At 39.1% G+C, this 27493-nt stretch overlaps 1 protein-coding gene across 1 annotated transcript in view; it reads left to right on the top strand.

The window, feature by feature from the left end:
* Positions 1-27493, top strand: part of NEB (nebulin) — a gene marked incomplete at its 5' end in the record, with an annotated part of 105640 nt that overhangs the window by 76119 nt on the left and 2028 nt on the right. Inside the window, 24 exons of the mRNA XM_039220676.1 lie at positions 1483-1587; positions 2999-3109; positions 3551-3661; positions 4548-4661; positions 5654-5758; positions 8819-8923; positions 9693-9797; positions 10448-10540; positions 11551-11643; positions 13864-13956; positions 14448-14540; positions 15539-15631; positions 17148-17240; positions 18212-18304; positions 18872-18964; positions 19530-19622; positions 21332-21424; positions 21725-21817; positions 22149-22241; positions 23218-23325; positions 23433-23616; positions 23915-24007; positions 24925-25080; positions 25380-25486. Coding sequence (XP_039076607.1) covers positions 1483-1587; positions 2999-3109; positions 3551-3661; positions 4548-4661; positions 5654-5758; positions 8819-8923; positions 9693-9797; positions 10448-10540; positions 11551-11643; positions 13864-13956; positions 14448-14540; positions 15539-15631; positions 17148-17240; positions 18212-18304; positions 18872-18964; positions 19530-19622; positions 21332-21424; positions 21725-21817; positions 22149-22241; positions 23218-23325; positions 23433-23616; positions 23915-24007; positions 24925-25080; positions 25380-25486 — 2520 coding nt within the window. The remainder of the gene's footprint in view (positions 1-1482; positions 1588-2998; positions 3110-3550; positions 3662-4547; positions 4662-5653; positions 5759-8818; positions 8924-9692; positions 9798-10447; positions 10541-11550; positions 11644-13863; positions 13957-14447; positions 14541-15538; positions 15632-17147; positions 17241-18211; positions 18305-18871; positions 18965-19529; positions 19623-21331; positions 21425-21724; positions 21818-22148; positions 22242-23217; positions 23326-23432; positions 23617-23914; positions 24008-24924; positions 25081-25379; positions 25487-27493) is intronic.

Below are 27493 nucleotides of genomic sequence, written 5' to 3'. Positions count from 1 at the left end.
ACTTAGTGGCATTTTGAAACAAAACTTTATGTTCTAAATAACAGCATTGACATGTATTGGAGACATAGTGCCTGTGTACGCAAAGTGTATTATTCAGGTTACTGACGGGGCTGGAAGTCTACAGAGTATGTCACAAGGGGGACAGACCCTCACACCAACCCCATTGTGCCCTCACGAGTTGCACCCCCACCTAGGAAGCCTTACAATGATGATAGAGAGCCTTAAGAGGATTTGGAGCAGAGAAGTGACATGAGCTGATAGACCATTGAAATGTCTGTGGGTATTTAAGAAATTGCAAAACTTGTAAAATAAAGATTCTCAAAAGAAAGGACTCAGAGAAGGAGTTTGCTGTCACATGACTTCCTATATCACAAATTATTTAGGTTAGCAATATTTAGGTTTCTTGTTGGGCATTCACAGAGAGGCCTAAATTACTGGAAGTGTCTTCATGTCATCTGTGAAGCAGCCGGCACCCCGGGCTTTCTATTTTCAGCAAGATTGCTGAGATTGAGCATGGCTGTTGAGAGGCTGTGTGAACAAGAGCCTCTGCCTCTCAGACTTTCAAGTTCTGAATATCTATGGGCTGCCCCCACTCCTAATCATGTGTGATGAGGATGAGGATGTTGTATTTGTAAAATAGCTCTGGGGGTCTTTTGTGAAGGTCAGATTTATTAATAAGTAAGTCAACATGGAAACTAGCTTTCATTTCCTATATGAACTTATATTGGTCACATTTAATATGTGACCAATTATGGCCTAGATCAGTTATTGACATATAAATAAAGTTGCATGTGTTATCTATCAAATCAAGACCCCAGGTCTCTGATAAAAGTCCTTATGAAAGAAAAACTGGAGATATTTCTCAGAAATATGGACAGATGCTATAGTTAAAATGTTCACATCTGCACATATCAGATCTTGTTCAGCCTTCATGGTCTGGGTGGCTTTCCCCATGCATCTCCTTCCTCAACATTTCTCTCAGCCGAGTATTCTGCAGGAATTCTTTTGTCTCCTTGAACTGAACATAAATCCTATTATGCCTTTCAGACAGTAATGGTGTTTTCGCCCAGACAATAACAAAAAGTTTCTAAATCTGAAACACGACAGGAACCTGTTTCGAGTGGCAATGAGGTGCCACTCAGGCGGACTAATGTATCAGTTAAAAACTATCCCTATGGGTTCCTGGGTGGCTCAGTTGGTTAATCGGCCGACTTCGCTTAGGTCATGATCTCACAGCTCGTGGGTTCAAGCCCTTGTTGGGCTCTGTGCTGACAGCTCAGAGCTCAGAGCCTGGGGCCTGCTTTGGGTTTTGTGTCTCCCTCTCTCTCTGCCCCTCCTCCCATTTGCACTCTGTCTCTCTCTCTCTCTAAACTGAAAAAAGAATTTTTTTTTTCAGATAAATAAATAAAAACTATCCCTAAACTGGCCTCTGTCTGTGAATTGATCAGAGGAGATATAGCTAATAAGGCTTTTCATCACTAGGTGAAATACAAAGAAAAGTATGAAAAGGAACGAGGAAAGCCCATGTTGGATTTCGAAACCCCAACGTACATCACTGCCAAAGAGTCTCAGCAGATGCAAAGTGGGGTAAGTCCTACAAAAACACACCACACAACAAACATACATCAAGCTGCTAAAAACAAACTCTGCCCTCACATGTGTCCAGCCTTCTGTTATCCAAAAGTTGTAGATGATGGAAATTTTATTAACATGTGGCCATAAAATTTTTCCATCTCAGAAATCTTATGATTCAGTAATAACAAATATTCTGAATTGTAAACATTCGCCTTATGTTTTATTTCAACTCTCATTTCCATAGCATTGGAGCAGAGCAACTATTCCTAACTCTGAAACAAATGATATTGAATGTAATATGAAGTTTTCTTTGACAAATGAGAGGTTCCCTCTGCACAGATCTGCCATTGGCTTCGGATTGCTCTTCTCTTACTAGGAAGCCCCAACCAAACAAAAGATTAGTGATCAAGATGTTTATCAAAACAGCAAAAGCCGAGATGCCATATTTTCTATTTTAGAAATGTAACCAGAAACATCTAAAAAATTTGTTTTTTTCCTTTTTAAGCAACAGCGGAGAAGAATGGAATCTTATTTTGAATGTTAGGAAGTCTTCATTGGGAAACAAACTTATTTTGGATTGCTTTTTACCTCTCCCTTATGGGACATATCACCAACTATAAAGATAAATCGTTGTTAATAAAGTAGCACATTGCAGAGATTTCTGGTATATAGAAGTTCAAATAAAAGTTTAACATAGTTTCCTACAATTAGTGAATCTGGGTAAAGGGTCTATGGGAGTTCCTTGTACTAGTCTTGTACCTTTTCTGTAAATTTAAAATTGTATCAAATTAAAAATTGTAAAAATGGAGTTCCAACGTTTATTCCAAGTCTTCTGGTGTGAATGCCTAGTCCACGGATTGGAGAGGAGACAGGTGGTTGTGACTCTTTCTCTCAACAGCTGACAAAACCTTAGGATTTCTCTGTGCCTTTATCTTCTCATAGATTACAAATAATAGGCCATGATTATGAAAAAGGCCAAATTTGCATTTGGTGCCCTCAGGCTCTTCTTCCTCTGCATTGTTATTTTCCCTTCACTTCAAGTTCAGAAGTAAAATCTTTTGTTGACTCAGGAGAGGTGACAATGGATGCAGAGTTTTGAGGGCACATATGACCTTCCCCTGTCCTGCCCTATTGTGAAGCAGTGGGTGGGGCAGTCCCGAGTCACGGAGTGTGACAAATGAACAGGGAGCCCAACAAGGCTTCTCAGCCATTGAGTCTCTTCGGGGTCATTTGCTGCAGACAAAAAATTTCCAGAATAATCAGACATATTTCAAATGTTTGACCTTTAGCAAAACTACAATCCAGTTAAAAGGCCATACACAGAAGGGCAATATTATAATTTTTTTTCTTCCTAGGTTTGAGAAATAAGTTGTGATACTCTTTTTTTTTTTTTTTTAATTTGTGTTCTTCCTACTCATATTAGAAAGAATATAGGAGGGATTATGAAGAGTCCATTAAAGGCAGAAACCTGACGGGCCTGGAGGTCACGCCAGCTTTATTACATGTCAAATACGCAACCAAAATAGCCAGCGAGGTAGTCCCCACTTGGTCTTTTCCTTCCTTCTTGATCCCAGTAATGCACTAATGACACTCATCAATATGTTCCTTCTACCATGTTCATCACCACCTAACTTTTGCGGTTTTCAAGTTGGGTTCACATGTGTCTGGTATTACCGCCTAATCTATTACCCACGTTAATTCTTCTCATTTTTTAATTGAATACCTAATAAAATATACTTACCTTAGCATCCTGTTAATGTCTAGTTTCTTATCTGATATTTAGTATTAACCAATGAAGCTTATACCCTGCCTTTATGCATATCTTTAATCACTAAACTGTAACTACCTAAAATTGGAAGGGTACTTTTTTTCTTTCTTTCTTTCTTTCTTTTTTTTTTTTTTTTTTTGGCTCTTTATTTAAGAGGAACGATCCAGGTTTTCTTGTCAGTGATGTTGCTTTTATTTTGTGATATAGAAAGAATACAGGAAAGATCTAGAGGAAAGCATCCGTGGGAAGGGCCTCAGTGAAATGGAAGACACACCTGACATGCTAAGAGCAAAGAACGCCACTCAAATCCTCAATGAGGTAGGCCCACAGCCAACTGCATGCATATAAGTAACAGACCATCTTCTTCCTCCAAGCCAAGTTACGCTGAGAAGGGAGGAGAGAAAAATTTCAGTTTTTGAATTTCAAATTACATAACCAACATGGTTATTAACCATTAAATAAAAGATATCAAGAAAGAAATTCAACTTTTGAATTTCAGATTACATAACCAACATGGTTACTAACCATTAAATAAAACATATCCCAATTTCTGATGAGTTGATACTACAATAGTTTGTACCTAGTGGCTATCATAATCTGCTATTTACCTATTTGATAGATAAATGGATGGATGGATAGATCTGTTTGACTTAACCATGATCCATTTGATGTGCTCATTTAAAATACCATATTGGAGTGTTGTGCACCTAAGTTCAAAACTAGTTATGTTGCAGACCAAATTCAAAATTTCCTTTATACTTTGGTTTTCTTTTTATTTATTTTTTAGAGATAGAGAGCAAACCCAAGTGTGGGAGGGGCAAAGGGAGAGGAAGACTGAGAGTCCCACGCAGGCTCCATGCTCAGCACAGAGCCCATCATGGGGTTTGATCTCATGTCTGTGAGACTATGACCTGAGCTGAAATCAAGAGTCAGAGGCTTAACTGACTGAGCCACCAGGTGTCTCTATACTTCGATTTTCTAAGGAGGGAGAGCTACAAGTGTTTAAAAGGAAGGCTTCCATGTTGACATGAGTACTATAGTTTCCTAAAATGGGCTTCTGCGGCCACTACTGCATCTGACCACAGGGAATGGTGATGGTGAACACTAGTAACAGAAGTGGTATATGTTAGGTGGATTTATACTCACTCTGTACATTTACTACCTAGTTGTGGAAGTTAGGTAACTTTTTTTGATGCTACTACAGAAAGAATATAAGAGAGACTTGGAGCTGGAAATCAAAGGAAGAGGCCTAAATGCCATGGCCAATGAAACTCCTGACTTCATGAGGGCCAGGAATGCTACTGATATTGCCAGTCAGGTATGTGTTACTATTTCATGTTAATCTTAAAAAAAAAAGTTGTGATTACAACAATACGGTATTGTCCTTCTATTAGCTTACTTGGTCAATAGGAGTCATATGTATATAGTGACATTTTTAAACATCTGCCTGGTGGAATTCATTCTAATATAAGAATCAGAACTCTTTGCCAGGCCTGCAAAGGGTTTGTCTGTCTTTCTGAGTCTACAACCACAGAAGACATTCAGAGCAAAGGGTAGAACTTGGGGAACATGGAGCTAGGGTAGATTCTGACATCCTGGTCATATTTCTTCATCAATATACCTCCCTCCCCCCCCCCCCCCCCCCCCCCCCCCACCTTTCAGCACCAAGAGTTCTTTGCTTAGACTATTTGGGGAGTTCTTTCTTTTCTTCCTTTCAAAAGCTAAATTTAAAGTGTAGTTGTTTTTAAAAATTTTTTTAATGTTTTTTATTTATTTCTGAGAGACAGTGTGGGCAGGGGAGGGTCAGAGAGAAAGGGAGACACAGAATCTGAAACTAGCTCCAGGCTCTTAGCTAGCCATCAGCACAGAGCCCAACACAGAGCTCGAACCCACGAACCGTGAGATCATGACCTGAGCCAAAGTCGGACGCTTAACAGACTGAGCCACCCAGGCACCCCTAAAGTGTAGTTTGTAAACATCCCACATTGTCTTTTGCTTATTTGTCCTGCTCCCAGCTCTTCTATATATAAACAGTCCATGCCTTGCTATGTGTTGATCATCTTGCTCCTTTCTGGTTACCTCTCCCCTACCCAGCCCCTGTGCTGAATTACATAGTAAGTCTTTGAACCTTTAGGACTCAACCTTTCTGAATCTCTCTCTTTCATACAAAGCTATAAAGACAATAGGAAAAAATATCGAATCTCGAATGAATCCTTTTGGAGAAGAAATATTGACCACCTCTAAATCAAACAAAACCAACAAACATGCACATTGTAAACATTTACCCAATTTTTGGGTGTTCTTTTGCAGATTAAGTATAAGCAATCAGCAGAAATGGAAAAAGCCAATTTCACTTCTGTGGTTGATACTCCGGAGATCATTCATGCCCAGCAAGTCAAGAACCTTTCAAGCCAGGTAAGGACATTCAGTGGAATACTCATAGACCCCGCTCATGAAGAACAAAAAAGTCTTTCCATGAATACTTAGTAGCCTCTTTCAAATCACAGTTTTGCCCAATAAGAGAATGGATTCAACTATGATGTAAGTTTGAGACAGAGTTGAGATTTCTGTACCCAAATTAGATTATGTGACGGAACTTTAAGGTACTGACAAACTCTTACATGGTACCATCTATGTTAATGAATCAGTATTTTAACATGTAAAATCTCCTATAATGTGGATGTAGAATTTATGTGCAAATCTGGAAAAAACAAAGTAGACAGTCCCTATCTGGTTTATCAACCTCCTTCACCAGATTGAAATATGTCGTCAACACCAACCATGTAATCCAACCCTGATTCTTCCCATGAGGGTTAACTCTCTTCCCAGAAACAGGAATGAGGGGAAGTAGAATGTCTTTTATACACCAGGATATACCCTCATTTGTTTTCATTTTCAGTGATATCAGGGATCTGAAGTTTGTTTAAGAAGCTCCAAGGTAGAATTTTTGCTTGTCTTCTGAGCAGTGAGTTCTAAAGCTGTGGTGACTGGGCAGTGCTTTATAAACACCTGGGAATGTAATTTTCCTGGTCCCACCCTGGAATTTTAAAGCTACTAAGCCTGATGTAGGCCCTGGAAATCTGTTTTTGTTTGTTTCTTTTCAATCTTCATGGGTGATCTCTCAATGGCCAACTGGATCAGGGGGATTATGGATTTAAATCCTATATTAGCAACATACAATTTTATATCATAAAATTAGCCATGAAAAAATCGTTATCACTAGAGAGTGGTTTAAGAAATAAACCTTTTGTTTCGGGGGTGGATGGGAAATCATTTTATTACCAAAATTATATGGGCCCCAAACTACCATATTGTGTTCATTGGGGGAGGCCAACATTCTTGAGGCCATCAGAGCCTTGCCAGCCATGTAACCTTGCACCTTTTGACACTGCTAATCTTTAAAGAAAACCCCAGAGTGCAGGCCTGTTCTAGGGAAGAATTAAGTGACTTAATCTGTTCTCCTGGGGCTTTCCTCTGCTGGCTCCTCAAGGCCTAAAATATGGTTACTTCCCCCCCAGTTTAAATTAGTATTTACCTTTGAGTGATGTAGTAGTGCTGGTGCTTTCTACAAAATGCTTCTTGGTTTCCAGTGAAAAGTATGTATTTTATAACTTCTAAATCTCATACTTGGGGGTTAATGCAAATAGTGTAAATGGACCTACAAATTCAGGATAATATACTAAATATATATTTTTTAATTTTAATGTTTATTTTTGAGAGAGAGAGACAGTGTGAGTAGGGGAGGGGTAGAAAGAGAGAGAGAGAGACTCAAAATCCGAAGCAGGCTCCAGGCTCTGAGCTGTCAGCACAGAGCCCAACTCAGGGCTTGAACCCATGAACTGTGAGATCATGACCAAGCTGAAGTCCGGCGCTCAGCCTACTGAGCCACCCAGTTGCCCTATATACCACATACTTCTTAATGCCAGGGGTCTGGGACTCCTGCCTCTCACAACACCCCCAAATTCCAACTACAAACTGATCACCCCTCTTAGTGACCAGCACTAGCTTGGACAAGCAGTTAAGGTAGCTTTTGCTTAATGTTAAGAAACTAAGAGGGAAAGAAAAGAGGTGCACCTGGGTGGCTCAGTTGGTTGAGTATCTGACCTCAGCTTAGGTCATGATCTCACGGTTTGTAGCTTCGAGCCCCACGTTGGACTCTGAGCTGATGGCTCAGAGCCTGGAGCCTGCTTCAGATTCTGTATCTCCCTCTCTCTCTGCCCCTCCCCAGCTCACTCACACTCTTTCTCAAAAAAGAATAAATGTTAAAAAAAAAAAAAAAAAGAAAGAAAGAAAAGGAGGACTGATTTTACCCCTTTCCCGGGAGGGAGAAAACACTTTGCCTTATATTTGCATATCTAAGAGAATTCTTTCAAGTGACTTTTTCCTCAACTGGGAATGTGATGAACTGTTCTTTCCTCCCAGAAATCTTTGGTTTAACAGCTCCCTGTTAAAAATCTAAACTGAAATCTCTTACTGATTGAACCGGCTATCGTCTTTGAGATTAAATCTTTCAACACATAAATGTAATTCGTAATGTGTGTGTAATTCAAGTTAGACAGCGAGCTATACAGAGAATAGTTTTATCCCCTTGTGAAAGTAGCTGGCATTTCTGCCACACCCAAACGTCCCTGAAAAGTGGGAGAAACGAGAGCTAAGCAAAGCTGGAGCGAAAAGTGAAAGGACGTAGTGACAAGCAGTAAAAGAAAAATCTGGTTCTCAGGCAGAGCATGTGCTCTGCTGCAAAGATTAACCCAAGTGAGTCCGTTCTGTTGCAGGGACTGACTGCGTAGGTATCTGGTGGAAGAGCCAGACCTGTGGGCACAGTGTGCAGCCAAAGGCCTGGCAGGAGCAGGGAAGCCCAAGACAGGTGATGGCTGGCTCAGAGCCTTGGCCAGTCAGTTGGTCATAAAGGTGGCCCCAGGCGTGTTTAGTAGAGCCCCCGGTGCTGCAGTATCACCGCACATTCTGGGCCTGCTGGCTGGGCCTGCCTGCCTGGTGCGTCCTGTGGCCAGGAGCCTAACCACACCTCAGCTCAGGGGAAGTCTCCTGGTCACCAGCCAAGGCCGGCTTTACAGAGGCCTATCGATGGCTCCTAACCCTCCTGCTTTTCTCTCCCTGCCTGTTGGAAGTCCGGCTCCTGGTTGGTTCCCCCGTCCAGGTCACAGTAGGCACCCCATTGCCCGGAGCCTGGTTGTCTGTCACCTTCCTCAGCAGACCACCCAGCAAGGGCCTCCTTCTGCCCTCTTTGCCATGACAATGGGTTTTACTAAATGCCCAGGCTCAGCTCTCCCAGAAAGAAAGGGCATGGCACTCACTGACCAAGAGAGGGCCGTGCTTTAGAACAACCTAATGTCCATGAACGGTCAAAAACTACCAAGGACTTTCCTTTTGCTGAGCGGGAAGGGCAGTTTTAGGTCCCATTGGTCCATATTCCCATGGTGTTCTCCATCCCTATTTCTTGGAATTTATTCTCAGAAAAAGTACAAGGAAGACGCAGAGAAGTGCATGTCCTATTATGAGACTGTTTTGGACACCCCCGAGATGCAGAGAGTCCGGGAGAACCAAAAGAACTTCAGCCTTGTGAGTGTTTATTGGATCTGCGACCCAGCCCACTGATACCTGGGATAAGGCTGGCACGGTGGTTGGCTCTGGGCCTACACACGTGGGCCATCCGTCCCCCTGCGGTGGGGCTGTGTGGCGACCCTACACCGACCGCTCCCAACAGTGGCCCAGGAACCGTGTGCTCTATCCTGCTCCGGGATTACCTTGTATTTCAGGACCAAATCATAACGTGAAAGGCCCACCTGCTACGTTGTTAGTAGCTTCTTGTCACTGCATGTGAACTGTCTCCATTTTCCATTAGTGCTCACATCTGTCTTTTTCATAATTAAATCAGGAAGTGTTGCATTTTTAAGAAACCTAATTTGATACTTTACAAATTTTAGCATCTTTAAAAATCTTTTTACAAAATTCTTAGTAAAGAATTTCCCTTTAGGGGCGCCTGGGTGGCTTAGTTGGTTAAGCGTCCGACTTTCGCTTAGGTCATGATCTCGCGGTTCGTGGGTTCGAGCCCCGCGTCGGGCTCTGTGCTGACTGCCAGCTCAGAGCCTGGAGCCTGTTTCAGTCTGTGACTCCCTCTCTCTCTGACCCTCCCCTGCTCACGCTNNTTAAAAAAAAAAAAAAAAAAAAAAAAAAAAGAATTTCCCTTTAGCTATTGGACCATGATTATTATAGCATACATATATATTTCTTATTTGGATTTTAACTTCCTTTCAGTTAAAGTTTAGACAATTTAAAATATATTTTAAGATGTTGAGATCTTAACAAGGTGTTTACTCTTTCTTCATAGCTCCAATACCAGTGTGACCTTAAAAACAGTAAAGGAAAAATTACAGTTGTTCAAGACACGCCAGAAATACTGCGTGTTAAAGAAAATCAAAAGAATTTCAGCTCGGTATATTTACTATTTATTTTCCATTTAACGCTAACCTAATAATTCCATTCTCCTCTGTAAAAATACGCTACCCTCATGCTGATTCAGACAATTAACATCTAACTTCCCTGGTTAATACTAGCAGTTATTTGTTAAAATTTCCCATACTTTGCTCTAAAAAACATGACATTGGGGACCATTTGAAATAACAACTTAAATATGCTAACAAAGTAACTTTTCTCCTTAATTTTCAGAGGAGTCACATGTGTTGTCTTGCTCCATGAAGATGGATTTCTTTTTGACATTGTGATTTCTTCTGTTATCCTTCCCCAGAATAACCAACTTCACATTTCTTTAACGGATTTTGTGTTTCATATGGGAGGGGTTTCTCTAAACCAACATTTTCCTGGTTTTTTTCTTATCCTGTATTAATACAGTACGATAATCTTAAAAGAGAGCTCAAGATCTGGAAAGTTATCTGTGTTGTATACATGGTTGGAGTTACTGATGCTGACGCGGAAGATGTCAGATTGTCAGATACTCTGGTACCTGGCTAAGGACATCCTCTAGTGTCTTTTGTTTTCACAGAAGCTCTGTTTCCTAGTCTTCCTCCAGGAATCACTGGGCTTTCGTTTCCTCTGTGTAACATTGTCCTGATTCTGAATGGCCAGGTTTTATACAAAGAGGATGTCTCTCCTGGTACGGCAGTCGGAAAGACCCCCGAGATGATGAGAGTGAAGCAAACACAGGACCACATTAGCTCGGTAAGGACGCCCCCGTGGACTCACCTGCAGCGTCTTCTGCCTCCTTTGATAATTTACTTTGAGGGCTGAGCTTCCCTCAGAACGCTGGTCTCCAGAAGCTGCTGGACTAGGTGCCTGTGCTGAGCACCATCACATAATCAGTGCAGTGCTGAGCACGTGTCATGAGGGGAGATTATGCATAGGAGACAGAGCAGCTGGTATCAGCAAACCAGAGCTAGATGCTGGTTAAAGGGGTAAAAACACGTTTCAGTCAGGACTGCTGCAGTAGGGGAGAGATCTGACTGGGCTCAGTTCCAAACACTGCAAGGAAAAGTAAGGATTTATAATCGGGGCTCAGAGCAGGGTGGGGTAAGGAAGCAGAGGGAGAATAGAAACTTAGAGAAAATGTCAGCGGTCAGGGAGGGATCTGGCTGAACCCATCTTAGCAGATCCTGGCTGGCAGCAGGCCAGGGTGACCATACTTTGCCTGGTGGGGTAAGGGATGTGGTCAAATATCAAGGGTGATAAGATACCAAGGGTAGGGGATTCTGGCTGAACTGGCTTAGGATTCTTGCTAAAACCGGGCAAATACAAAGACAGACTTGGAAGTCCAAATGTTGAGGCCTGATTGGGAAGAAGATTCAGAGGGCCCTGATTAAAGTTTGATCTAAGAGAGACTCTTTGTCATTTGTAAGAAAATAGAGTATGTTAAAGTCAAGAAAATCAAACTTTCTGGATGTATATATATGTATGAATATATCTGTCCTGGCCAAATGAACCATTGGGCATAAAAACATCCGAGTGCACAAAAAATAAGGGGCTACAGTCTAAGTATGGACCCCTCCTTCACCCCACCCCTAATTAATAGGAAAGAGACCAAGTATCCTTGTCCATGATTGTTCTCCGACCCAGGGTTGGACTGGGGCCCCGATCACCCTAAGTACAGAGTTTGTATTATTTAAATTGTGACTTTACAAACTGCAGAGCTACTCCTCAAACACAGGCACATGCTCCCATTTTCATATCTGCAGGTGAAGTATAAGGAAGCCATTGGACAAGGAACGCCAGTCCCTGACCTGCCTGAAGTAAAACGTGTCAAGGAGACACAGAAGCACATTAGCTCGGTAATCGCCTATGCGGTCCGCATGCGTTTTGCAACCAGCCACCCCCTAATTGCTACCTAGCTTTCTGTCATCCCTTCTTCCTCCTACCAAGGGCTTCCCATGCTTTCAGCAGGGTGTGAACCTCCCTCTCTCCATCCTAGAAAAGAAACCTCTGTCTTTACATAATTAAGGAGCAGAAGGGACTTGGCTTCTTGATTAATCATCATGCCTGCAGGTTCTAAAGTAAAAAGTGCCAGCAGTAATAATAAGGTTATCAGAATGATTTCAAGTGAGTTAAAAGATATCCATATAAAAGTAATACAAAAGATTATATATATAATTGCATATATATTATATAATATATAATTTTATTATACAGATTTCTATATGTATATAAAGTTATATATGATATATGTATAAAATTTTGTGTTACTCATATATCTTTGCATGTATGAGTATCTCAATTTATTCTCCCCTGTCCAGGAAAACTCTAGGTAGACTTGTGAAGTCTATGCAGCCTTCTCCTCTCCCTTTCAATATCTCTTGCCCTGTGTCCTCTGCTATCTTGCAAATGCAGTGTATGTCTAAGGTGCGGGCTGTCATCTATCTACCCACGGTAACACAGTCTATATTAAGCATGTTCTGTGCAGGAATTTCAGGCACCTGTGCATATCTGTGGGGTGGGGGTCGAGGGGTGAGGGTTGGGGGTGGTCCCTCACACCTGATAATCAGGTGAAGCGTATGTTTCGCCTGCCCAGCTTCTGATCGCCACCTCCCAACACTGTGTGCACGTACACACACATGCACACATGCTCACTCCCTCATTTCCTCAGCTTTCCCGTCCATAAGCAGATTCTAAACAATAGCTGGCTACTAGCAAGAGATGCTGTGGAGTTTGGGAAATAGTTTAGGGCCAATAAAAGGTGAGGATCTTGGTCTTAGAGATTTTGCTGGTCCCTGGAGGACTGAACTCTCACTTTATTGACACCTGAAATCTCTCTTGCAAGCTGCTCATATTATTTAGATCTCATTTCCTTTTCACTCTGCTTATATTCTGGGTTCCTTATGTACAAATTTCATTCAGAGTTTTGTCACCACTGACTGAAGAAAATTCCTTTATTCACTTTTGGTCTCAACTTCTTGCCTTTCTCTGTTTTGTTCTGTTGTCCATGATCAGGTCTGCTGCCTTGCTGGGTAAAGAAACACAAATTTGTACTAAGTCAGTAAATTTTTAAAGATCCCTAAAAGTTTCTCAGCAAAACAAAGATATCACCACTAGTCTGTCAGTGATTTTCAGAATTAATCTGTGACATAAACTCCCATGACATTTGTGTCCCCCCCACCACCCATGCTCAAGTACACCATAGGATCCATTTATTTGAAAAGAATTCATTCATTCCTTCAGGCTGACAATTCTTAACATTAAGAGGGAAGAAGGTAAAGAAAGAGGCCAGAGCCTCAGGAAGTTCCTTACTCTTTCCATTAAAATTCACAGACCTTTGATAGGACCCCTAAAAAATGGGGACTTCCCTCAGTTTGAAAACCACGAATTTACATGATCCAACAGTCATCAATAGAAATTTCAAGGAGATATTCTCTTTCTGAAAAATATACCGTTTAAATCTCCTCCTATTAAGGGCACCTACAGACTAGGTGCCACCTAGGAATTTTCAGTAGAAAATACAAAACAAAATTCTTAATAAACCTGAAAGTTTTGTGTGTGTCACATGATTACAAAATTTTAAACCATGTAACCTGTTTATTAAGTACAAATCTACTTAATCAGTACTACTTATCAGTAGTGGACCTATGAAATGGTTAGATTTTTCTCATCATTGAATTTATTACATTTTAATGAATTTTAGGAATGTACTGTTATAGTGTAATTATAGAGTATAATTATATATAATATATAATCTATATTAATATATAATTAATATATAATATTAATATATATTATTATACATACATAATATATATAATATTATATAATTATATAATTATACTCTATAATTACACTATAGAAAATGTGTAATTTAGTACTCCATGTTTAAGGTGATAAAATTAATACTTTTGAATAGGGAACATAAACATTTGTGGAATTTCTTTCCCTTATCCCCTGAGTGTCTTATCTGAAAGCTAGACTGTTTTCAGGGGGTTTCCATGATGTAGCCAACACATGTGGCTGTAATCTAAAGGATTCATGGTCATTTTACCTTTTTGGCTAATTATCTCCTACAGGTTATGTACAAAGAAAACTTGGGAACAGGCATTCCAACCCCCGTCACTCCAGAGATTGAGAGAGTGAAACGCAATCAAGAGAACTTTAGCTCGGTATTTACAAATATATCACATAAGAAACTCTTTCCCCACTTAAAAATTTACCAGAATAACCCGTTATCCTTTTTTTTTTTTTTTTTTTAAAGTAACATCTTAACAATCTTGTGTGTGCGTGTGCATGTTATTACCTGACCCAAACCATCTGGACCTAAGCAAAGTGACTCACTTTTCTGATGGTACTTTAACATTTTTAGCGACTGACAAGTGTGGATACTTAGGTCTGAAATAGTGTATGGAGAATTAACACCAGATTCCTCATATTATAGTCATATCCTATAATGCAATGTACTTTTTCATCCCTGGAATTAGCATGGTAGAGTTCAGCATTAAAGTGGTAAAGAAAAAGTAAAAGCATTATCCTTACTAAATCAACTACTCACCAAAAGATTCCCTCTTCACAAAAACTCCCTGCCCCCGATTTTCTCCCTTCCTTAATCTTTGTGCCTGTTTTGAATGTCTTCTGGGTGCTTTCTTATATCTCACAGGTTTTGTACAAAGAAAATTTGGGGAAAGGAACCCCAACACCTATCACTCCAGAGATGGAGAGAGTCAAACGCAATCAAGAGAACTTTAGCTCGGTATTTCTTAGGGGCATAAATAAAATCCCTTAATTCTTAATTAAAATAATATTTTTAACACATTACAAACATATGATTTTTCTCCTCATAAAATTACTAAATTCATATAATGAAAATAATGATACCAAATATTACCTCGGTTTTCAACCCAAATCTAATTTAGTATTTACTTGAGTTCTGGTGTGAAATTTTAACTGTGTTTTCCCTAAAACATAACTATTGATCACGTCCTTAAAAACTCATAATATTCAGTATTTTGTGTTTTTTTTCCCCCCTCAAATCCTCCTTTAATAACAGTAAGTGTTTCTAACTGGTGTGGCACAAGTCAAAAGTAAAAATCTAACATCCTTTCAAAAGGTCAATGTTAATTAGAATTTTATCTGTGCTTATTCTGGCTCTGTTTGATGTATTTTTTGTGTGTTTGTAGCTTTTGTAAAAGAATGTGACTCTTAATATTTCCAATCTAGACATGACAGCAATTTACAATGGCTCAGAAATGTGGCTCAGCTAGTTTTTGTACCACATCAGATATAAATGAGCTTTCCTTGGGAATAGCTTAAGGATCATTCAAAGCTAATGTTTATTTAGCTTCTAATATTTATTAGTGTTCTATTATTTATTAATATTTATTTTATTCCCCCAAACCTCTCTGGTTCCCTAATTTAGAGTTACCAACAACTCATTGTGGATATTAATTTTAATGAACTTGAACACCATTTGATCAGGCCTAATCCCTGTGTCTTTGAGAGAAGACCTACATTAGTAAGTGACTCCTGCCTACGGCCTGGCAGCTGTGTTTCTATTAATGCCACTCAGAGGCCGACATCGTACTGTGTGTGATGAAATGTCAAAGTGATCAGTTCTATTTCTTAAAGTGGGTCAGGCCTATTTTATGCCATTATGAAAATAAACGAAAATACTTTTAGAGACTGTTTTGAAGGTTAAGTTACCTAAAAGATGGGTCCACGCTGATGTGATTGTTGGTTTTGTGCACACAGATTTTGTACAAAGAGAACTTGAGCAAGGGGACCCCCCTTCCTGTCACTCCTGAGATGGAGCGAGTCAAACGCAATCAAGAAAACTTTAGCTCGGTATTCAGGAGAAAGCTCCTTTAATTCCATATTTAAAAAATAATAACTTTCTCTCAAATAAACTTCTCACTATTAGTCCTGTTAAAATAATGAGTTTAACATTTTTTAATATCATCAACTGAATCCTGTTTTCACATCTTTTACTTACTATTTGATTCTCTAACATTTTATACCTTCTATGATAGTCCCTTAAAACTTTTAATTGGTTCCTTTCCTTCTTTTATCAACTTTTATGTTGTTGCTGGGACTTTTGAAGTTCACTGATATCCAAAACCCCCAAACACTATAGCTCTTATTTACTTGGAACTCTGATGCTTCTGGATTAGTGTTGCACAAAGGACTTGCTTGAGACCACATGCAAAAACAGTGGCTCTTGCTTGGAAACAGTGGTTACTTTAACCTAGATCCTATCTGGATAAACACAGGACAGAAAAAGAAAGTAGCTCAGTGTTGGAACCCAAAGCAATCTTACCTTGATATTTGTGCTGAACAAGCCATTCCATGAATACAAATCCTGACCTTTTGATTTTTTAAAATATATAAATCAAATCATAAATGTAAAGTGGTTTTTATCGTTTCAGTATTTTCAGAAAGTTTTATTCTTCCACATAATTAGATCAGTAACTTTCTTTGGTCCCACTGTCTTTTGGTTTGGTTTTGTTTTCCTTTGTTTTTAATTACTATTCACTAACAACCTTTCAATTTTGTTAAATTTTCAATGTAAATTAATATTACTTTTGGAATGGTATAGTCATTATTTTCCCTGTGGGGGGATGATGATGATGATTTCTTCTTTTGGAAGAATTAATGTTTGCATTAATTTTCAAAATCATATTTTATTTCCTTCTATATTAGAGTAAGTATATTACTGTTTATATCTGAGATCTTAATGATCCCGATAATCCTGGACAATTTTTTTTTTCCTATGTAACCATTTGTGTTCATTTTTACACAGGTTGCATTTAGGCAAAATTGTCTGGTGGTGCACAGAGCTTTCAAGACTCTGTAGGAAATAAACAGTACTATGTATTAAAACATTACCTTTCAGACTTGGTCACCTCCACAACTTGGATTTACTCAACAAAGACCAACTTTGCTATATTATGTAAATTTGGCCTGGGGATTTAAATATCTGTCATTGTAAAAAATAGATGTTCTATGTAGGGAAAATAGGTACTTGTCAATCAAATTAAAAAATAATTTTTCTATTGTACAATAAGCACTTAAGTGCCCTTAGGAACTTATTTGTAATTTTTTCCTTAATTCCCAACACAGGAAACTAACATTCAGTATAATATGGGTTGATATTGAGTTGAATACCAAATACACTGGCACTGTAGCTAAGGAAATATGGAGTATGTTCTCGTCCAGATCTGTGTTTGAAGAGAGAGGCTGACTTGGGGAATTTGTCTTTCCTGTTTCATGTCTGTAGTCTTGTACGAGGGTCTCTGCAGGACAGTGAAAGGGCTGTTTTGACTACTTTTGTTTTTTCTGGACGCTCTCTTGTGTCATACAGGTGTTGTATAAAGAAAACCTCGGGAAAGGGATCCCAATTCCCATCACTCCAGAGATGGAGCGAGTCAAACACAATCAAGAAAACTTTAGTTCGGTATTTAAAAGAAAAAAAAAATCCCCTTAACTATCTTTAAACCAAAAATTAATGGCTATAACTTTAATCTAATCAGCTTTTCCCAATAAAAACTTTGACATGTTTTATTTACAACTTGATGCTGCCATTTCCTGTGAATCCATTTCCCCATTCTGGTTAAGCATTAATATGATTATTTGACTTTTAAAAAAGTGTTCAGTATTATGTCCCAGCCTTTAAAAACATAACCTTCTCAGTGTCTGAGCACCCACATTTATCCTGCTTTGGCAAATCTGATCTGAATGTAAAGCTTACAAAAATTTATTTAGCAGAGATTAGAATGTTGGCCTCATTTCTGTTCTAACCTTCTCTGCCCCTACTGGTATTTGTACCGGTAATTTGAAGTTTCCTTGTTTAGAATCTTGTCATTGTTCTCCATTTGCTTTACATGTAATTAATTCTTCCCAATATGTCACCCAAACTAAAAATTAAATACTTGAACTTCTTTTGAAAGTCAACAAAAGAAGGTTTGTGCATAAGTATCTTTATATATACAGTGTTTCTAAAATCCAAATACCCTTATGTGGATTCTTAATAACATTTCCAAATCAAAAATAACTTCCTGGGTTCTCCTTCTGTCTCTTACCCTTTTTGTATTTCTCTTCCTCATAACAAACTGGGCAGGGGTGAGTGGTGGTGATGGGGGGACACTAATCCTTCCCTTTCACGGTGCATTCTGTTGCTCAGCGCTGCAAAGATTAGTTCAAACAACAAAAATAACCAAACTTTCCTTTCCCATCTCTTAGTTTTTGCTGCTCTTTCCTACATTCCCTTACTTGTCTTTAGGCTCGTACAGGTTGGATCTAGAAGCTTCTGGTATTTCCCTTCCTTTAACTCCTTCTCTTCCCCTTTGCCCTTCTACTCCCTACTTCTCCACAAGGGGGAAAGTGGTTGATGGCTCTTTTTGTTCTGGATGGTTTCCTATCATACAGGTGCTATACAAGGAAAACCTGGGGACAGGAATTCCAGTCTCCATCACTCCTGAGATGCAGAGAGTCAAACACAATCAAGAAAACATTAGCTCGGTATTTTGGAAAGAAAGGGAAAAGAAGATGCCTTTTAACCTCATAATTAGATACTTAACATCTATTCCTTTTTAAAACTCACTACCCTTCCTTTGTTTCTAATATACCTCACTTAGCAAAAGGACATACTTTTGCACTTTTATGTTACTACTATGGATTTAATTTTTTTTTTTTATTTTGGCTAATTCTGACTTCTAGGCCATCTAGTATTTTAAAATATTAAAAAAAAAAACACTTGTCTTTTAGTTTGCTTGGATAACAGCAAAACCGAGTTCTAACAAGCTCAAACCCCCATGCGATCGAGAGGCACTGTGCTCTCAGAAATGGAACAATAACATGAATAACTGACCACCTTTCCCCAGCAGCTGAGGTCCTTGCTGCCCTAGAGTCCTTCCCCAGCCCAAGAATGGCCGCCATTTGTCTGTGACAAATTGTCAACCTGTAACTCCTGGCTCCCTGGAGTGCTGTGTCAAGTGGTGACAAGGAAGTTGAACTCATCCTTAAAATCTTAAAACCAATGAAATATTACTGACAGTTGTTTTTTCTGGATGTTTTCTCATCACACAGGTGTTGTACAAAGAAAATATGGGCAAGGGAACCCCTATACCTGTCACTCCAGAGATGGAGAGAGTCAAATACAATCAAGAAAACATTAGCTCGGTATTTTGGAAAGAAAGGGAAAAGAAGATGCCTTTTAACCTCATAATTAGATACTTAACATCTATTCCTTTTTAAAACTCACTACCCTTCCTTTGTTTCTAATATACCTCACTTAGCAAAAGGACATACTTTTGCACTTTTATGTTACTACTATGGATTTAATTTTTTTTTTTTATTTTGGCTAATTCTGACTTCTAGGCCATCTGGTATTTTAAAGTATTTTTTTTAAAAACTTGTCTTTTAGTTTGCTTGGATAACAGCAAAACCGAGTTCTAACAAGCTCAAACCCCCATGCGATCGAGAGGCACTGTGCTCTCAGAAATGGAACAATAACATGAATAACTGGCCACCTTTCCCCAGCAGCTGAGGTCCTTGCTGCCCTAGAGTCCTTCCCCAGCCCAAGAATGGCCGCCATTTGTCTGTGACAAATTGTCAACCTGTAACTCCTGGCTCCCTGGAGTGCTGTGTCATGTGGTAACAAGGAAGTTGAACTCGTCCTTAAAATCTTAAAACCAATGAAATATTACTGACAGTTGTTTTTTCTGGATGCTTTCTCATCACACAGGTGTTGTACAAAGAAAATATGGGCAAGGGAACCCCTATACCTGTCACTCCAGAGATGGAGAGAGTCAAATACAATCAAGAAAACATTAGCTCGGTATTTTGTCAAGAAAAGGAAAAACTACTCCTTTAATGACTTAAAATAATACTTATTAATCCTACTTTTAAAAAACAACTTACATTTTGTGAATTTTGTTGATATTTATCCTTCTTTCCCAGAAGGCTACTCTTAGCTTTAACCTTGTAATAACAAGATTGCTTTAATCCTTATATAAAGTTCTAATATCAGGAAGTAACAGATTTTCCAATAAAATATTCTTTTACTCATTTCTCCCCAGACTTACTCTCTAGCTACTATTCTCAAGGTCTCTTTGTTTTAGACACATGAAATTTGGGGGGTGGCATGGTAGGTATGAGAACTCTTTCTGGAACATTGGAGTTGTGATCTGCTTTGCACCGATGACTTTAGGTTCTAATTATCAGATTTAGACAAAGAGACCTTGGGAAAAGTAACCCTGATCCTCTCCTTCAAGGATAATGATATTTCTATTCCATTGGGTATTTTAAAATATTTTTTTTAAAAAACCGCTTATCTTTTAGTTTGCTTGAATAAGAACAAAACCAAGTTCTAACAGTCTCAAATCTCCATGTGATTGTTTGGAGGTACTGTGCTCATAGAAATGAAAAAAACTAAGATCAACTAGTGATTTCAGCACATGATTAACAATTTACTTAAAAAGGAAAGTATCACTTGAACTGGTTTTGCTTTACCAATGTTAGTTTTTTGTTTTGTCTTTAACTGTTAGTTTTAGTAAACTGTTTCCTGTAAGCCTGTGCTCTGTGGTATTACATGTTTAGTGATTACTGGGGGTGGGGGGGGTTGGGATTCGTAGGGGGAGAAGAGTAGCTCTTGCAGGTTAGAACCCTGCGACCCTCACATCAGTGCTGTGTGCAGGTTTCTCCAGTACTTGAGCACAGGGCATCGGAGTCACCCAGAGCACTTGTTACATCAGATCGCGGGGCCCTGTCCCCACAGTTTCTCATTCTCTGGGTCTGGTATGGGGCCAACAAATTTGCATTTCTGGCAAGCAAGTGCTCGGCAGATGCTGAGCTTGCTCTTTGGGGATGCTACTTGAAGAACCATTACTTAAACAGAATTCCTTTTCCCGAATGCCATTTCCCAAACCTCCTGTCCCCATGAAGGACACTGAAGGGAGACACAGAGCTAAAGGATTTATCATGATGCTAGTGATTTAATCGCTGGGAACGTTTTCCTTACTGAGAAGTTTGTTGGTGAACTAAAGCAGGAGGCAGAGCACAGATGACAGCAGGGACCAGAAGAGTAGGGGAAATCCTTGTTTGTGGGCCCATGGTTTTATGGATGTGTCTGTACAGAGAGGTGAAGGGCTGCACAACCATCCAGTCTCCCACTCCCATGCAGGGAGCGGCCCACCTTCCCCTTGTCACTTGAGTGCAATCCCCTACAGTCCTTTTTAGATGATCGGTCTGGTGCTTGAAATGCATAGACTAGTGGTAAAATGAAGGCCATCTTTCATCCTTTTTAGGGCACACTGCAGTTCTGTCAGATGGCCTGCCAGGATTTCAGGGCAGGGGGCTACCCTGGAAATGTGTGTCTTGCTGTAACTATACTCAGCTTCCTTTGGAAACCTACCTCTTTCTACCTAACCTTATTGCCCAAATGGTTTGACACTCTGAACCTTATAACAAATTATCTATTCCGTTTAATCTTTTGGTAACTGTAACTTTTTTTCTTTTTGGCTTTTCGGATCCTTTGGACTCGTGTAGGTTTTGTACAAAGAAAATGTGGGGAAAGCCACCCCAACCCCTGTCACGCCAGAGATGCAGAGAGTCAAACGCAATCAAGAAAACATTAGCTCGGTACTGTCTTGAGAAATGAAAGTGCTTTTAACTTTGCAAAGTAACCCCTGCGGTTTGGCCTGCTCCTAACTCCATCCCAGGTTAAAAACCAGCAAATGCCATTTGTTTTAAAAGAACCTCCTGTAAATGACCAACTACATGTATTATTGCCATTAACTATTTTTTAAAGCTTTCCTCTAGAGAGCCATTCTCACTAATGTAGTAGATTAGAGACGGAGTTTTCTCCCTCAAATCGCATAATATTTAATAGCCTGAATATTGCCTCTTGGTGATTTTCGGGTCCCACTTTGTATCTCACAGGTGTTATACAAAGAGAACCTGGGGAAAGCAACCCCTACACCCTTTACTCCTGAGATGGAAAGAGTCAAACGCAATCAAGAAAACTTTAGCTCGGTATTTTGGAGAGGAAAAAAGAAATCGTTACCCTTTTAATAAGTCTGGCAATCATGGTTATATCACTAATTTGTCTCACAGTTTTCCCAGAACTCTGAGTTTTTTAAGTTCATCTTTTCCCACTTAAAAACAGCAAACCAACCCCTCTCGCTCAAACTGATTTAATTCTTTCTTCTTCTTTGGCTTTATACAATAACATTTTAATGGCTTTATCTTCCTGACGTGTTTCTTATAGAGTGTGATATAATCGAGCCATAACACCAGCTAGATGATGGCTTTCAGAACTGTTTTTCTGTTCTCTGATGTCTGAATGCTCTCTTGGCCCCTCTAGGTATTATACAAAGAGAATATGAGAAAAGCAACTCCGACCCCTGTTACTCCAGAGATGGAGCGAGCTAAGCGCAACCAAGAAAACATTAGCTCGGTATTGTCTAGGAATAAACACAGGAGTAGTGCAACAACTTGGAAAATAACATTTAACATCATAGAAACATGCCTTTCTCAACTGGAAAGCACACTAAAATGAAAAAAAAATGCAACATCTTGGAAAATAACATTTTAACACCATAAAAACATGCACCTTCTCATTCAACTGAAAATTTACATTAAAATTAACACAACTGTGCTTTTAAATTCCAAATGATCATACTAAGAAATAACAAGTTAATTGCCAATGTTTTCTCTTACCTTTATTTTACTAGGAGGTAGTGTTACATAACCAACTGTAACAAATTGACTTCCTAACATCCTCAATATTCTGCTATTTTTAAGGTATCCTTAAAACAGGTAATACTCTGAGATGGATGTCTTCTTTGGCTTTGGTGTTTTGGGTTTTTCATGTCTGGAGGACCTTATTTCTGTGTTAACATATGTGTTTATGAAATCTGGAAAATGATCACTTGTTTGGAAGGATGATTGGGGACACCTGGTTGGCTCAGTCAGAAGAGCTTAGAACTCGATCTCAGGGTCATGAGCTCGAGCCCCATGTTGGGTGTTGAGATTTTAAATAAATATGTTAATTAAACTAAAATTAAAAGGATAGTTTTCAATGTCAGAATCACATCTAGTCTGCTAAATACCACCCAGTCTGCTGGTGCTGTAATTCCCAGAGACTACTTTCTTCCTATCCTCTCTGAAATTCTACTGTGCCCTGTCTCCCCTGAAAATCAAAGTTACATTTTCAAAGTCGAAACTTATCCTTTCTCTCCTGATGAGAACCCTATCCATGTATCCTCATGCTAATCTGTTCAGCTGTTAGTCAAGGGTATCGCTGGGTCTTTTCAACTGACTCAAGCTTCCCTCCCCAGCTACTTTATCTCCATGTGTTGGAAAAGTTTTGAGGCTTCAGAATTAGAACAGTACCGTGACCTGGACTTAATTCATGGTTTCTCCTTTACCAGGTTCTTTATTCAGATAGCTTCCGGAAACAAATACAAGGCAAAGCTGCCTATGTCTTGGACACTCCAGAGATGAGACGGGTGCGGGAGACCCAACGTCACATCTCGACGGTGAGTCTGGAATTCTTCAGGACTGATTGGCCAGGCTGCTGGATCAGGTGGAAAAGGAAATGGTCACACCGTCATATTTTTTACAAAGTGAATTCATAAAATTTCAGGTGAAATATCATGAAGACTTTGAGAAACACAAGGGCTGCTTCACACCAGTGGTGACAGACCCTATCACTGAACGAGTGAAGAAGAACACACAGGACTTCAGTGACATTAGCTACCGAGGTATTCAGAGAAAAGTTGTAGAAATGGAACAAAAACGGAATGACCAGGATCAAGAGACTATTACAGGTATGTGAGCCCTACAAGGAAAAGCAACTTTAAGTTGAGGGGGTAGAAGAACAGGAGTGAAATTACCCATTGTAAGTCAGACAAAGGGACCTCAGTCTGTTTTTACTAGTTGTAAAAGAAAACTATGATTTCACAGCTTGCAAAGCTGATATCTGTTCTTTGATACGCTTTGTTCTCCTCTGAGAACTGAGCTAAATTAGTGTTAGTGATCCTGTGGTTAAGTTCAGGCCTTGCCTCCCAAGCTAGAAGGAGTCACCCAAAAATATCTGTTCTGATCCTTAATCTCACTCAATCTTAGGTTTACGTGTCTGGCGTACTAATCCTGGCTCAGTTTTTGACTATGATCCAGCAGAAGACAACATTCAATCACGAAGCTTACACATGATTAATGGTATGTTATAGCTTACACAGAAATGTCACCATTTAGTAGGCTAGCGTCAGTGAACTTGAGGAAACTCAAGGGTCTTCAGTATTCTCGGCTGTCATTCCGCGTAGAAACACCTCACTAACTGGTGAGAAACTATCAATTTTCTAGGCAAATTTAAGTCAAGGAAAGATTGCCTCCATGTAAACCTCCTTTAGGCCCCCTTGTTATCATTTTGTTTCCAAAGAAAAAAAGTTAGTACATCTTTCTATTGGAAAAATAATGGGGGAAAAAAAAACACCAAAAAGCACATAGGCACAGGGAAGAGAATCAATTTGACCTTTGGCAACTTTCTGAACACTCATGTCATCAAGGAAAAGGATTATTGACTCAACAGGCCACATGCCTTTGTGCCTTGTATTCATGTTAAAATGTAGAAAATTACATAGTACTTGTCCTTAAAGGATTTATACTCTAGTCTCCTGATGGAGAGACAAGTAAATCAGTGGTTACACCCTGACATGTGCAATTTTAAAGGTCTGCACACAAATTGTAGGAACTCAAGAGAAAGGGCATCTAAATTAATTCGTAAGTGAGGGAGGGCTTTCTGGAGTTTAACGTGGAGATTATGACTTTTGATGAGCCAGGAAAACGGATAGGGTGGAGGAAAGGGGTTGTGGGCCAGGACAGACTGAGATTTGAAGCCTGCTGTACTGTTTAGTAGCAGTCACGCACCCTTTGGAAGTCACTTCAGCTGTCCTGTGGAAAATGAGGATGACAACCACATAACATATAAGGGTTGTGAGGGTTTTATCCATGGAAATCTACCAATAACCACGCTTGGCAACGACCCCACCCCACAGAGCCGAGGTTCAGTTATGGTCAGGCTTTGCTATCGTGTTAAAGTCACGCCTGCTTCCCCCCCCTCCCCCGCCCCCCTCCAGCGCAAGCGCAGCAGCGCCGCAGCAGGGAGCAGTCCCGGTCCGCCAGCGCGCTGAGCATCAGCGGTGGTGAGGACAAGTCCGAGCACTCAGAAGTGGCCGACCAGCGCCTCTCCACCTACAGCGACGGTGGCGTCTTCTTCTCTGCAACCTCCACAGGTACAAGTGGGTGCCCGCTGGCTGGGTTACGAGGGCAGATACTTTCAGTTAAAAAAAAAAAAAAAAAAATTAAAAATCTGGATTTAAAAAAAATCATTTCTAATGATGAGAAAAGACTAGAACTGTGGAGAGGTACATGAAACAAGATGTTTCATTTTCATTATTAGAGCCTCCTTTCTTGGAAATCGTTCTTTTTAAATTAGGGGAAAAGAGAGCACTGCCTGCTTAGCTGTGTAACACAGGTTAAATGTCGTCTAGCCACTTTTTCTTCTCGTAAACTACTTTTCCCTACGTTTTAGCTTACAAACATGCAAAAACCACGGAACTCCCACAACAGCGTTCCTCTTCAGTTGCCACCCAACAGACAACGGTATCCTCTATTCCATCTCACCCATCGACCGCCGGGGTAAGTAAACAATCAAGAGCTTACTATTACTAAACTCATTCTTATTTTCTCATATGTGCAATAATGATTATCATTATGGTCTTTTTTTTTTTAATCCCAAGTTTTAAGTTAAATTCTAGTTAATTAACATGTAGTGTAATATTGACCTCAGGAATAGAATTTAGTGATTCATCATTTATATACAATACCCAATGTTTATCACACGTGCCCTCCTTAATGCCCATCACATGCCCACCTCCCCTCCATCACTCCTGTTTACTCTCTATAGTTAAGAGCCTCTAATGGTTTCCTTTCCTGTAAAGCTTTTAATACACATCTCATATTACCAGTAATATCAGAAACCCTTCATTATCTAATTCATTAATTAAAAAGCATTATTCAGTGATCTAGAACTAAAGCAAATGATCATTGGGGGCTCACTGGTACTACCCATTATCTTAATGAATTTGCCGCTTGGAGTCCTTCAAGAATTTACGTGTGCACATGTCACACATATAAACATGTCATTAACTCAGATCTCCTTTGTTAATAATCATTGAAGAGGTAAGTCAAATCATGTTTACAGTTCACCAGATTACTTTAAAAATGGTTAATTTAAAACCCTGCACACATTCAAAATATCACAAAAACATAATTCTTTAGGGTTGAAATAAAAAATATTTTATGAAGAAAACTATCTTTACTAAAAGACCTAAAGATCTAAGTATTTAGAACCATTACATTTCAGGAAGGGAATCCTGTAACATTGTCATTTTTCCTGAAATAAATAAATTGGTGAATTCAAGGAAACTCCAGTCAAAATCCTAAAGGCATTTTAAACAATTTTGTATATTAATCCTAAAATTTATTTCAAAGAGTAAAGATGAAAGAATAATCGAGTAAATTTTGAAAATGACAGTAAGAATTATTAACCAAATAAGAGCAACACATACTATAAAGCTATTATTAAATAGGGAGTTAGCCTGGGAATAGATGTGAAAATAGATGAAGTCCAGAAATGGACCCTAAAAGAATTATACATTAGCAGGAAGAAGAAAATCAAAATTGTAAAATACTACAGAAAAGTGGAGACTACTTTTATAATGGAACAGGGAAGACCTTCCTGAGCAAGTTCTAGAACCTAGAAATGTGTAAGAAAAGGTCACATATTCAACCATAAATATGTAAGTGGTTTTATAATAAAAAGAAACATGTCAAACTGGAAGAAGGTATTTGCAGCATACCTAACAAAAAGATTTAGATCTAAAAAGCCCAACACTCAAAAATTCAGTGGCAAATTATTCCCCTTCCAGTCAAAATAAGAAAAGACCTGGATGTGAATGAATAAACAACCTACAGCAGAAGAAATAACAACACCCAAGAAAAAAGATGTTCATCATCATCGCTAATCATGAATATGCAAATTAAAACAAAGTATCCTATTAGAACATTATGGTAGTGAATTAAAAAAAATTAATACGCACATACCATTTGATGTACTTCCGCCTTTAAAAGCTCTTTTTTTCCTAAAATACTTCCAAAGGCAAACATAAGGGGATTAGTGTAAGGAAAAATGGTAACCGTTAAATGTCCAGAAGTATAGAAATGGCTAAATAATTTGTGGTATTACTGAAGTATGGAAAGACTTCAAAGCTACATTAAATGGAAAGAAGAGTAAAGTATTATTTATAGTATTGTTCCACTTATAGAGGGAAAGGGGAAATCTATCTCTGCATATGAATATATGTATGTATATTTCAGAATGCTAGGAAAAGATATGTAGGTTATATACCAAATTACTAATCAGCGCCTGCTCCTATGAAGGAAATTTGGGCACTTTGAATTTTTGTTTTTATCTCTAAATTGTTAATAGTTTTTAAAAATTTGATTTTGCTGTTGTTAACATTTAACATGAGCTCTACTTCTTACCACATTTAAAAAAAAAAAATTGGGCGTAGTGCTGTGTGGGCGGTTCAGTCAGTTAAGCCATCTGACTTTGGCTCAGGTCATGATCTCACAATCATGGGT

The sequence above is a fragment of the Hyaena hyaena genome, unplaced genomic scaffold (genome assembly GCF_003009895.1).
Source record: "Hyaena hyaena isolate Hyena2069 unplaced genomic scaffold, ASM300989v1 scaffold_900, whole genome shotgun sequence".
In the NCBI taxonomy this organism is placed as follows: domain Eukaryota; kingdom Metazoa; phylum Chordata; class Mammalia; order Carnivora; family Hyaenidae; genus Hyaena; species Hyaena hyaena.
The sequence above is the reverse complement of the archived record's forward strand: the minus strand, read 5'-3'. Positions and strand labels throughout refer to the sequence as shown.